An 11,860-nucleotide genomic window follows, 5' to 3' on the forward strand; every position below is an offset into this window, starting at 1 on the left:
TTGCCAAAAGATTTAGAAGGTTATTTTACTACTAGCAAGAATACATTGCAACTTGCTGTAAGTGACATTCTTAAAATGTTTCGTCTCATTGGGATAGACTGCAGACTCTTACTCATCTAGACTGAGATATTGTCTCTAGGCCAGTCGGTTGTTATCTTTTAAAGGCTTGAGCTGGCTGTACCACATTCCTCGTTTTACAGGCGTTATATTTGATAGCAACTAATGGCACACCAGAGCTTCAGAACCCTGAGAAACTGTCCCCAATATTCCGGGATTTCTTAAACCGATGTTTGGAGATGGATGTTGAGAAAAGAGGATCAGCCAAAGAATTGCTACAGGTAAGAGTCAGCTTCTCTCAGAGTCTGAGGTACAGAGGCCACTTTTAAGGTAAGCGTGTGTTAAAAGGCACTGCAGACTAACACTGCCTTCTGTCTTGTGTCTTCCTCTGAGCAAAGGGGGAAGGACTTCAGGGGGCAGTAGGTCAGGAGGAACCACCGTCGTCAGAGGTTGTACTGGCTGTTCTGAAGTCATTCTGGCAGTAATCTGTGCCATCGTTCTGCCACACTATCTAATGATTGGTGATTCACTGTAATAGAGCCTTTAAAGTGAGCAGAATAGGACTGAGAGAAGGAATTTGAGCAGAAAGCCTTACTGGAAAGCAAAAGGCTGAGACTGCTTTGGGAAGAGGAGGGATGATTAAATGTAGGCTATGAGTGCTACGAGCCACTCGGTCTGTTCCTTTAGAAGCACTGGTAATATTTGCACTGCTTTCTGTATCTCAGGATGGAAAGAGCTGTATGAACGTGTGCCTTACACTGGCTTTTTAAACTGTCTTTCACTAATTTACTGTGCTTCTTTCTTCCTGGCAGCATCCCTTCTTGAAACTGGCCAAACCTCTGTCTAGCTTGACGCCGCTGATCCTGGCAGCCAAAGAAGCAATGAAGAGTAACCGCTAACGTTATTGCCGTGGCCTACGTTTGGTTTTGTTTTGTTTTGTTTTGTTTTTTTACAAATCTTTTTAATATATGAAATTGTTACACTTCTGGTGGGAGGGAAGAGGTTTGCGGGTGGGATGGGGCGGGGGGAACATCTGCAAAAGGGAAGCAACTCTCATCCAGAAGACACCTGACATAAATTGTGGTGAATCTAGTGATCCCTTTCTGGGGTCCAGAAGGAATTGAGGACTGAATTACTGGCTTTTTTTTTTACCCTTTTTCTCCTATATTTTTTTTTCTCCAGACAGCCCAGAAATGCCACTTAGCATGCCCAGGGTTTTAAGGGCTTTAATGACTTTACTGTAACAACTCCCATTCATTGTACCCTTGTGGGTGCTTTTAGTACTTGAATGACCGATTCAAGCTTTCAGAGAGCAGCACTAATGTTACCAGCTGATCTCTTTCATTCTTCTCTTCCTCCTTTCTACCTGTAAATTGCTCTGGTAAGCTCCCAAATGACAAGATTCACGGCAAATGTGACTGATGTGAAGGTACATCTTGCCCCTTCTTCCTTATACAAATTAGCTGTCACTCAGCTGTTTAATTAATAGTGGGGCTACTCAAGAAATCACAACATGAGATATATTTTGCTTTTTAAGACGTGTGGAGAGAGGGGGAAGAGAAGTATCCAGATGCTTTTCATGTGCCTGTGCTCTGTGGACTATTAATCGAAGATGTGGCTACTCTGTAGAAACCTCATGATTGGTCAAGTCTTTGGATGTCAGTTTATGGATATGTAGGTAAGGGTCAGATAGTTTATTTATGATCAAATGATCAGCTATAGTCAGGGCAAGAAAACAATTCCAGCTGTCTTCCTGTGTGTTCTTTTTCCCATTAGACTTGCTGGCCAGAAGCTTAAGGGGTATTTTGCTTGGTGTGGTGGGTGGTTCAAAAACATGTATTGCATCTGTGCTCTGACTTGGGCTTTGGAAGTTATGCTGGTGCCTTTGACTTTTTACTTTACATTTTCTTTCTTGTATCAAATACATTTTTGTATATGTTGTAATTTTTTCCCCCAAGCAAGTAATGCATCAAAGTATGGAGTTGTCAGAATTTAAGTATTAGAGCTATTTTTTTCCAGTTTTGTATGTGCTCTGTTTGTATTAACGAAATGAAAACAAGTCATCAGATCTGAGGACACTGAAGATGCAGGTTTTCTCAAACAGAAGATTACAAACACCTGGAAATGCCAAAATGCTGTTCTGAGAAGAAGGAGGCTGAGACAAGAGAGCAGTGCCTTCAGACATCCATGGGGCTTATTTAGCTGGCTGGTTTGAAGCTGAAGAGACTTGGTGCATCATCACACTGACCCTTTCTCAATGCAAGAAAAAGTGCCTCCCTTTGAGGGACAGTGAGCGCCTTCAGTGACTGATTTCTTGGTGTGTCAATGGGGCAAGTGTAAAAGAGCCTGTGCCCCCAGCTTCTTTTAGTGCTACAGTCTATGCATTTCAACTTCCCAAACAGTTTAATGAAGAACTAACTGTAGTTACAACGTGCCAAATGATTCTGTGAATGAGTAACTGTTACTTTACTGGGATTTTATCACTTTTGCAGTGGGCAGGACCTGGGATGGATAGGGTTATTGCTGGGTATTAACAGAGGACCCTGAGTAAAATTTGTACACACCTTTACAAGCGTTGCTGGCAGGAGCTAGAAGTCATTTTCAGATAATTTTGTACAGAGAGAGAGAAAAAATTAAGTCTTGGGGACTGTAGCCAAGGTATGAGGAAACTCAGAGCTGAGAGCAGCCAGCCAGAACTGCTGAGCCTGCGTCTGTTGGGGAGGGAAGGTGAGCAGGACTACGGTCCCAAAATGTTGGCAGTGACTCACCAGCTTCCAGGAGATGGCTTTGTGCCACCCAGGTGCCTTACTGTGCAGGGATCTGCAGTGCCACCGCTCAGTTTATGTTCTGCTCTTTTGTGGTAGGAACCCAAGTACGTTACGGTAACTGCGCCGCCGGAGGACAAAATCTCTCTAGTTGTATGGGCGAGAATAGCTGTGGTTTTAAGTTCCAGATAGCGTCTTATTCCAGGCAGGTAAATCTAGGTGCATTTCCCAGGCAGAACGTGTCGCAGGCCGTGGTCGCTGTAAACACTAGAATGGCATTGCTCTTGGTTTGAATGCGTCTGGCTTCCTGATCAGTGAAGTAGCAAGGAAGCTTGGCTAAGGAAAAAACCTGTCTTATTGATGATTCCCTCTTTGTCCATTGCTGGCAATGGACTTTGTGAAACTCCTTGTGCCAGAGTTAAGGTGGGAGCTTTCCTTTCTTTCTTTTTTCTTCTTTTTTTTTGTTTTTAATCTTTTTTTTCTTTGATGGCACAGTCTAGACAGTAAGATAAGTATAACTTGTGATAAATTTAGAATTTTTTAAATAGAAAAAAAAAAAAAAACATGAGATCATAAGTAATTTTAACTTATTAGTTCACTTTTATTGATGAATGAGAACGGTTTTAAACTTGTATTATGAAAATTGTCCAATTTAGTCTACTTAGGAGGTGGTTTCCAAGCTTACAGCCATCCTAGCAAACAAGACTTAGCCCGGCCCCAGAGTTACAAAACATATCTTGATGCTTGCTGGAATGGTGTTAGCTCTGAGTTGAGGAGTGCTGCAAGGTGGGGTCAGAGATGAGCTGGGAGAAGGGGAGAGCCATGAGGGGGTTGCTGTGCTCTGCTTTTGTGTGTCTGGGGGTTTCTCTGCCAACGTCAGCTGCGTGTCTGCGAAACAAGGATGCGAGCCGTGCTTTTTTCCTCTGAATGGAGATGAGCATTTGTCACACTTGCTGCTGCTCCACTTGGCTAACGCAGAGAAACAGAACAGCCAGAGTTTGAGTGGATGCTGAAAAGGAAGAGTTTGCTTTGGGAAGTGCTGGGGTTCCCACATGCCTCGCTCTCTCGGGTGCAGAGCAGCACCCCAGGTTGGCCTGTTCATCCAGCGCGTGTGCCGTGTGTGTGGGATGCCCTGTGGTCGGGGTGACTCGCTGGGCAGCTCGAGGCTGGGATGCACGTGTGCAGGAAAGGTGCAACTCTTGGGATCTCTGTTACCGTGGAACAAAGCGAGTTGCTCGTGGGAAGCAGCCGTGGTGCTGGGAGCGCTTTGAGTGAGGCAGCTCCTGTGGTGGAGGGTGGCTGGGGGAGCCAGAAGGCTGCTAAAGTCTCTCCAGCTGGTGTTAAATACGCGTCTCTGGTCCGTTTTCCCTCTGTCCCTCACGCTATCAGTGGAAATGGAAGTGGGTGCAAGCTTTCTCTTTATTTTTTTAACTGTCTTCAGATTTTAATGTTGCCTTTTGTGTAATTTAATCCCATTATGTTATTTAATTGTTACTGCAATATTAACTACTGTATTTGTTGACTTTGTTTAATAACTGTTCTTTCAGGGCTAGAAATAAACTTCTAAAAAAAAAAAATCTATTTCCTCCCTTTCCCTGTGCCTTCTAAGACAAGAATAGCTGGAAAGAGTAAATGTTTGGAGGTCTTTAATGAGATTAGCAGAATGTGTTGGTTTGTAATTGAGCTTTAATGGTGGCGGATGTAATTTTATGCTATAGTAGCCTGTTCTGTTTCTTTTTCAATGTTATTACTCAGCAGCTTCACATGCACCTATCCCTGCATGCTGCACCTCCTGCTCCGTGCTCTGGAGTAGCGTATGGGAGAGAGGAGCTCTTCATCCATCAGTGAAGAGAGATCCCGTGCTCTGTTTGCAAGTGGAGCAAAGCAGCAGCCTAGCTGGTCATCACTGCATCTTCCACTGTTGCTCACACTTGTGGTTGGAATCATGAAAATGCAGGCCAGTTAAAGAAGAGGACATTGAAATGAGCTTCTCTTGGGCTTAGGATTGGGTCAGTTGAAATCTGGATGATGCTTCTGGCTTGGCTGTGGATTTTGAAGTACCACGCTGTGCATTTCCTGTGTGTTGTTGGGAAATCACCTTGTTCCCTTTCTCACATGTTATGTGAACCTTGCTCATACTGTTGACAGAGGAAAGTGAAGAAACAGTCTGACTTTGGAAATGTTTTCAGCCAGACGTAAGAAATGCTCTTAGCTGATGTTAGCATTGATTTATGGTGGAAACACCTGACAGGAGGAGAGAAGGTGCTTTGCAGAACTAATTCAGCTGGATATTGGCACTTAAGTTGCTTCGAGGTGAGCAGGATTTTGGCTTGGTTTTGGTTTGCACAGGTTGAAACTTCCTTATCCCTGCTTGATAAATCCAAGTGAGGATTGTAAGAACTTGTTTTTCACTTTCTTACACGTGGCCTTGACTAAAAGCAGCAACCACCCATTGTTTGGTCATCAGTTCTTTACCTATTGGATATTTTAATTGCTGTGCATCAGGTTAAAGCTGTAAAGTTGGGGAAGATGTCTTGCAGTTCAGTTGCAATGGATTAAAGCACAGAGCTGAGCGCAGTTCTTTGAGCCACACCAGCAGCATGCTTGTTAAACGGGATGGTTGAAAAACAAACTTCACTTCCAGTGAGAGTTTCCTGCAGTGCCGTGAGGAGCAGCGCTGGGTTTTGCTGTGCTTCGTGGGACTGGTGGACAAGCACAGCACCCTGCATGCTCCCAGCAACCTGCACTGCTGCATTTCTCCTTGTTTTGCAACCTGCACTTTGCTATGAAGATTGTTTGTGGTGAAAACAACTGTCCCAGCAGTATCTTGCAGACCTCAGTCGTGTGGGAACGGGATGTGAGATGCAAGCTCAGCTAAACTATTGGCTGTGCAGAGGAGGAGGGTTTCTTGAAGATCTCCCCTTACTTTGAGCTATATGGAAACTTCTCAAACAAGTAACAACAGTGGATTTTCTCCTTACAGTCTGTGGCAAGGGAGAAGAGCAGCAGAGGTAGAGCTTCTCATGCTGTTGTTTGTCCACTGTAGTGGTGGCATTGCTTTTTCCCTTTCCTACCCACCTGTTGGTGCCTGCAGGGAGAACATCTTCCAGCACATTGTAACTGCATTTCAATTGATTGTATTGATCTGATTACTGAAACAGGCTGGACTTAATGAGAAAATTAATCGTTGAGATAGGAAAAGTCAGGTCTAACCAAGTGATGTGGAGATGCATCAAGTGAGTAGGAGGCAGGATGGGACTGAAGGAGCAGAAGCAGCGCAACTCAGTGCCCAGCCTCGAGATCCTGGTGCTTTCTGAACAGCTTGAGAGCAATGAATCCAGCTTGCTACAACAGCACAGCAGAAGAGAAGATGCTGATGTGACATGGCAGCATGATGGCACCATGATGCGCAGCTGCTCTCTCAAGGCTGACTTAAGCATGGCACAGTTGCAGGATATGCCACAGCCATAGTTACAGATGGTGGATGGGAAATCGGGTTTGGATATCTTGAGCAGTTCTTACAATGCTAGGATTTTCACTGAGCAAAAAAAAAAGTTATGAGTCTTTTGAAGCATGTTTTCCCTTTCTGTATTTGGGCAGGGTGTGCTCATATTAGGCCAAAGGTGCACACTTGTGTTCTGTTGGGAGAAATAGGTTAAATACTGAATGCTGACGTGTTTTGAGGCAGGGTGACTGCAGCCTAACAGTTTTGGATAGGAGGGTTTGGGGGAGAAGTTGCTGACAGTGGCTTGGGCTTCCCAAGGTTCCCAATGCAAGCACCGTGTGCTGCCCTTACCAGGAAGCTTCCCAAAACCACCACTGGGTGAGCACCTGGGGGAATGAACATCCTGAGGAAGGAAAGCAGCATTGGTTCTCATCATACAGGGACGCTTACCCCTGTGGTGAGGAGTGAGCTGCTGTTCCCACTGTCAGGATGGGAAATGGGGGCAGAACCCAAGAAGCACTGCCGTTATCTGGTGGTGACAGCAGTTCTGTCAATGCAGCTGGGAGAGATCCCATCCAGCAGAAATGTCCCTGCCACTAAAACCCACCTGTGGGCGCACACTGAGTGCAGCCAGTGCCAGCAGCACACACTGTGGGGTCCCAATGGCAACAAGGACAGGGAACAATATGCCAGCCAGGCTCTCGTGTTGGCTGAAGGAAGGCTCTGCTGAGCCCCTGGGCACCCTAAATAGAGGTGCAGGGAAACCATGGAGTCAGCTTTGCTCCAGTTCTTGTTAAAAATACAGAGCTGGGGAACAAAGGATTTTTTTCTTTTTTGGAAGAGACCTGAAGAAATAGCCTGGAAGAGGCAGTTAGAGGGGAGCAGGGGTGTGTGTGCTGGCACCCTCAAATAGCTGAGCTGCAGCCCAGTGCTTGGTAAATGGCACAGCAGCAGGCAGAGCTGGGTGCTGGAGCAGGAGGCAAGGAGGGCAAGCAACACTTTGAAAGACTGGAGCAGCTTTGGGCAGCACTTGTCCCTGTGCCCCCTGCAGCTCACATGTGTGGCGTTTCCCAAAGCCTCCTGGCCGCTGGGCAGGTGCCACGTTTGCTTTTGCACGACCTTATAAAACAGAGGCTTGGAGGCTTTTCTGCTTCTCCCCGGGGGCTGAAAGCTGCGTGGCTCTGCCTCTCCCTCATGCACCTTTCGCTATGGCCGGCCTGAACGTTTCCATCGCCTTTTTCTTCCTGGTGCTTGGCACGTGTGAGGCGCTCAGGCGGCTCTCCAAGAGGCTGCTGGCCCCGGGGCTGTTGGGGAGCCTGGCTGCAGAGCTGGCTGGCTCACTACAGCTGTGCTCGGGCTGCCTGGAGCTGAGGATGCTGCTGGAGATCGGCCCGTGGGGCGGCCTCGGCCCCGACGTGGTCCTGACTCTGCTCTTCCTCCTCTTTGCGGTTCACACCGCCGGCGCGAATGGAGCAGCTGCCAACCCCACCATCTCTCTCCAGGAGTTCCTTCTCTTCGAACACGGCTCTGTGGCTACTGTGGCCAAACTACTGGCCCAGTGTGCGGGTGCAGGGATGGGCTGGGCCCTCACCAAGATCTACTGGTCCTGGGAGCTGACGCAGCTCCACCTCTTCCAGAACATCATGGCTTCTGAGTGCAGCTCCTCCATCCACACGTCCCCCCACCTCGGAGCTCTGGTGGAGGCCGCCTGCTCCTTCTTCTTCCACCTCGTCCTCCTCAGGATGCGCCGCAGCCCTGCCGTGTGCCGAGTGCCTGTCCTGGCAGCCACTGTCACCTTCCTGACCTACGTAGGTGAGTGCACCCCTTCCTTCTCCTGCAGCCTGGTTTATGGGGAGGAGCAGCCCCTCTTCCCTCCTCCAGGGCTCAAGCTGAGAGGGGATGACTGCTGCAACGTTTGTTTTCTACTTACTTTGGCGTCTGGGCAGCAGGTGGTGTGTTGGCACATGGCAGGATGCTGACAGCCCTGCTTTCCTCCCCATGCAGCTGCACCGGCCACGGGAGCCTTCTTCAACCCTGCCCTGGCCACTGCCAGCACCTTCCTGTGCGCGGGGAGCAGCCTGCGGGACTACATCCAGGTGTACTGGCTGGGGCCCCTCACAGGTGAGCTGTGTCAGGAGTGGGTCCCACTGTCCAAATGCTTCCCAGCAAAGAGCTGACAGCCCTTCTGGGTCACTGTAAGCCTCGTGTAGTGAGGGTGCATGCACATGAGAAGGCACGCTCTCGTTTCAGGGATGCTCGCCGCCCTCTTGCTCTACCAAGGCAACATCCCAAGGTTCTTCCAAAAAAACCTGCTGTATGGCCAGAAGAGCAAATACAAGATACCCAAGGCCAGGGTGACGCATGCAGAAGATGGAGAGCAGCGGCAGACGGGGAAAAGAGAGAAGAGCAACCCAACGCCTCGTGCCTGAGCCCCTCTGCTGGGAGCAGTTCTGGCATGGAGCATTTTGTACACCCTAAAAGCCTACAATGCCAGTCGTGGGGGGGAAACTAATGTGTTTGCAGAAATTACTGGTTGTCTGGTGTACGCAGGAAGCTTGCAGAAACTCAGGACCATTGCGTGGGCATGCTTGGGCAACTCCCAGGTGGTTGCATCATGCCATGTTTGAAATAATCCGTGTGCGTCTCTTACAGCCATAAAAACAGTGTAATAAGTCTTGGAGAGTTGGGATGAAGAGGAAACTATCTGTAATGTTTGGCATTATTTGAGCTCAACCGAGGTCCCTGAATTGCACAGCTCAGGGACACGTCTTTAACATACTCTGAAATTCACAGCAGCAGGGCACAGCACGCCCTGCTCCCCCAGTGTGATTCTTAGCCTGTGTTTTGCATGCAGCTGGGAGCTGCAAGGTGACAATAATGGGTTCATAAAGCATCTTTGGTTAAAATATGTGGCTCTGGTATGCGGTGCAGGTGGGTGTTTGCATGCAGACCCCTGCCAGTCCCAGCCCTGGGCTGCTCTCTGGCTATGTGAAATGTCTCTGCTAACACAGCGCTCTGTGAAATAAACGTTACAGTTGGCACTAAGGCAAGTGGTGTCATTCCTCCAGAAATTGAAGAAATCTGCTTGGGGAAAAGGGAGGGAGATTTTTTTCTTTCCCAGCATCTCTGGATGTGGAATTCCTGGTGACCTTCATGGGAGCTCAAGCATGGGCTGAAGGAGACCTGCTCCTTCCTTCAGCAGGAGGCAGGATCCAGCCCTGATTAGCTCAGAGGCAATCAGAGTAACGAAGCGGCACCCAGCTGCAGTGATAGTGACAGATGTGGGTTTGGTACCCAGGTGTGTGGTGTGCCCTCCCCTACTCTCCTGCTGGACACAGAGACCCTCAAGGTTCCCTGTCCAATCGGTTGTGGGGAACTCAGATCCTCCACCTGTTTTTTTTTTCTGAACAACTTTTGGTTTGGAAATCGTGCAGAAAATGGGGCAGTTTCAGGATCTCTCCATTTTGATCAAGATGAAAAATCCTGATTTGTACTGAGGTTATTTCAGATCTAAGCTATGGAGCCTAGAGCAAAGACACCGAGGCTCTGGGTAAGAGTTTAGGGATGGGGTTCATTTATTGTCTGAACTGATTTGCTGGTCCTGCTTTTTCTTTGAATGCCTCACCATGATTGATGCTTGTATTTTTTTCCCTGGGCAGACATGGAGCGCTCCTAGAGCTGCTCCAAGCAGAGGGCTGGGATGTCTGGCTCATGTCTGGCTCTGGCTCATGCAACCCTTTTGTTTTTCCATGGAGGTGTCTTTTTGTTGGGCTGCTGAGATCATCAACCATAATGAAGGGGAGTTCAATAGGAGTGACAGTGAACACTGTTGTTTTTAATTAAGAGGTTGCTCCCCCAGCGTTGAGGCACGGTGGAGGAGAGATGCAGCTGGACAGACCGAAACGTTCCTGAGGTGTAAATGAAGCCCTGATGGACAGCCTGGCCCCTTCACCACCTCCAGCTGCAGCCTGTTTTGCCTCCTGGCATCGTGACGGCTTAGTGTCCCATTTCTGCTGAGTCCTCTCACTGTGAGACAAGCAGCCTCAGTGCTGCCATCCTCATTCTCTGCATCCCCTCCTCCTCCCATGGAGGCTGGGGTTCATCCTTGCTGGCTCAGGAATGACCTCAGAGGAGTCCAAGTGAGGTAAGTCCTTAGGCCCCCCGTGGGGCCTGCTCTAGGGGCTCTGCAGACCTCATATCCCACCTGAGCTGCACCATGGCAGCAGTGACCCCAGAGCCCAGGGGTGGGTGGTTGGCCGGCCTCAGCTGAGGGAGCTGGAGAACGAGGCCGGGACGGGGGCTCAGTGCTGGGTGCCCTCCAGCCTGTACCGCACGGCTTTACCCTGCTGCATGCCCTGCAGCGAGGGAGCGAGCTGAGGGGGCTTCTGGAGGGGTCTCTGGGGGGTATTCTGCGGGGGATTTGGGGGAAACTGCTTCTTGTAGAGAGCAGTGCTGTACTGCAGCTCTGGGGTCACCAGGCGCCGGCACATGCGCTCCGTCGCCTCGTCCAAGCCCTGCTTGAGGTTATAGCCCAAGATCCTGGCGTTGCCATACTGCAGCGGCCTCAGGGAGGAGTCCTTGATGTCCTTTGGGCCCACGCTGCCCGTCCCTTGCAGGCAGGTCCTCGCCAGCTCCGCTTGCCTCTGTCGCAGCGCCCTGACCTCGCGCCACATGCGCTCCCTCCCGATGTCCCGCTCGATCCTCTCCCAAAAGGTCCTATTGAAGTGGGTGTAGATTTCCCAGTCTAGCCTGTTCCAGGCCTTTATCTTCTCAGCTATGATGCTAGAGAGCGGGGACCTGGTGCTGCTGTCCCTGCTGTTGAGTGGGAAGGACACGACGCTGTCCAGGTCCCAGCACAGCGTCTCCTTCAGCAGCACCATGGACTCGTCAAAGTACTCTGAGATGAGCAGCAAGTCAAAGGACGCCTCGATGGCTCTCAGCATTAAGTTCACCCTCTTGGCCGTGACCTCCGCGTCGGGGTTGAAGCCGAAGTCAAAGGTCATGAGGTTCTTGGCGTAATGGCTGTCACCGGCCTTGGGGTCGTAGAAGCGGTAGGGCTGGCTGAGGAACTCCTCCAGGCTGCGGGCGCGGGAGAAGGCTGACGTGCCCTTGTAGTACACGAAGGAGGACTCCATGAGCTGCACGGGGTTCCTCAGGATGGAGAAGTAGACGGCTGTGCTGGGCACCACTTTCTGTACCTGCAGAGAGAGAAAAAAAAATGGAGTTTTAAAGGTGGGGAAGGGTAAAGGGACCTGCTTGCTGGAAAAGCAGAAAGGGTTTCATCAAGTTTGTCTACAGAAGCCCTCAGGAGATGAGCATGGAGGGCCATGAAGATGCTCAGGGGGCTGGAGCACCTCCCCCACAAAGACAAGCTGAGGGAGGTGGGCTTCTTCAGACTGGAGAAGGCTGCAGGGAGACCTTGTTATGGCCTTCCATCGTTCGAAGGGATATTGTGAACAGGAGGAAAATCAACTCTTTGCATGGGTAGATAATGAAGAACAGGAGGAAATGATTTTAAACTAAAGGAGGGGAGATTTAGAGTAGATATCAGGGGAAGGTTTTTTCCCTGAGAGAGTGGTGAGGCCCTGGCACA

General features: G+C 49.5%; 2 protein-coding genes across 5 annotated transcripts in view; both read left to right on the plus strand.

Annotated features, from left to right (window-relative positions):
* Positions 1-4,400, plus strand: part of PAK2 (p21 (RAC1) activated kinase 2) — a 38,440-nt gene extending 34,040 nt beyond the window's left edge. For all 4 annotated transcript variants that reach the window (XM_042878059.1, XM_042878057.1, XM_042878056.1 and 1 more), the window contains 2 exons: positions 201-338; positions 870-4,400. In XM_042878059.1, coding sequence (XP_042733993.1) covers positions 201-338; positions 870-956 — 225 coding nt within the window. In that variant the 3' untranslated portion in view covers positions 957-4,400. The remainder of the gene's footprint in view (positions 1-200; positions 339-869) is intronic.
* An 87-nt stretch (positions 4,401-4,487) lies between these two features.
* Positions 4,488-9,312, plus strand: LOC122183769 (aquaporin-12-like). Its single transcript, XM_042878060.1, has 3 exons — positions 4,488-8,079; positions 8,272-8,388; positions 8,518-9,312. Exons 1-3 carry the CDS (start codon positions 7,476-7,478, stop codon positions 8,694-8,696), a joined length of 900 nt encoding a protein of 299 aa, XP_042733994.1. The 5' UTR covers positions 4,488-7,475; the 3' UTR covers positions 8,697-9,312.
* Positions 9,313-11,860: the final 2,548 nt, after the last annotated feature.

This window comes from Lagopus leucura, unplaced genomic scaffold (assembly GCF_019238085.1).
Source record: "Lagopus leucura isolate 7727_CA_CO unplaced genomic scaffold, USGS_WTPT01 Super-Scaffold_100021, whole genome shotgun sequence".
NCBI lineage: Eukaryota > Metazoa > Chordata > Aves > Galliformes > Phasianidae > Lagopus > Lagopus leucura.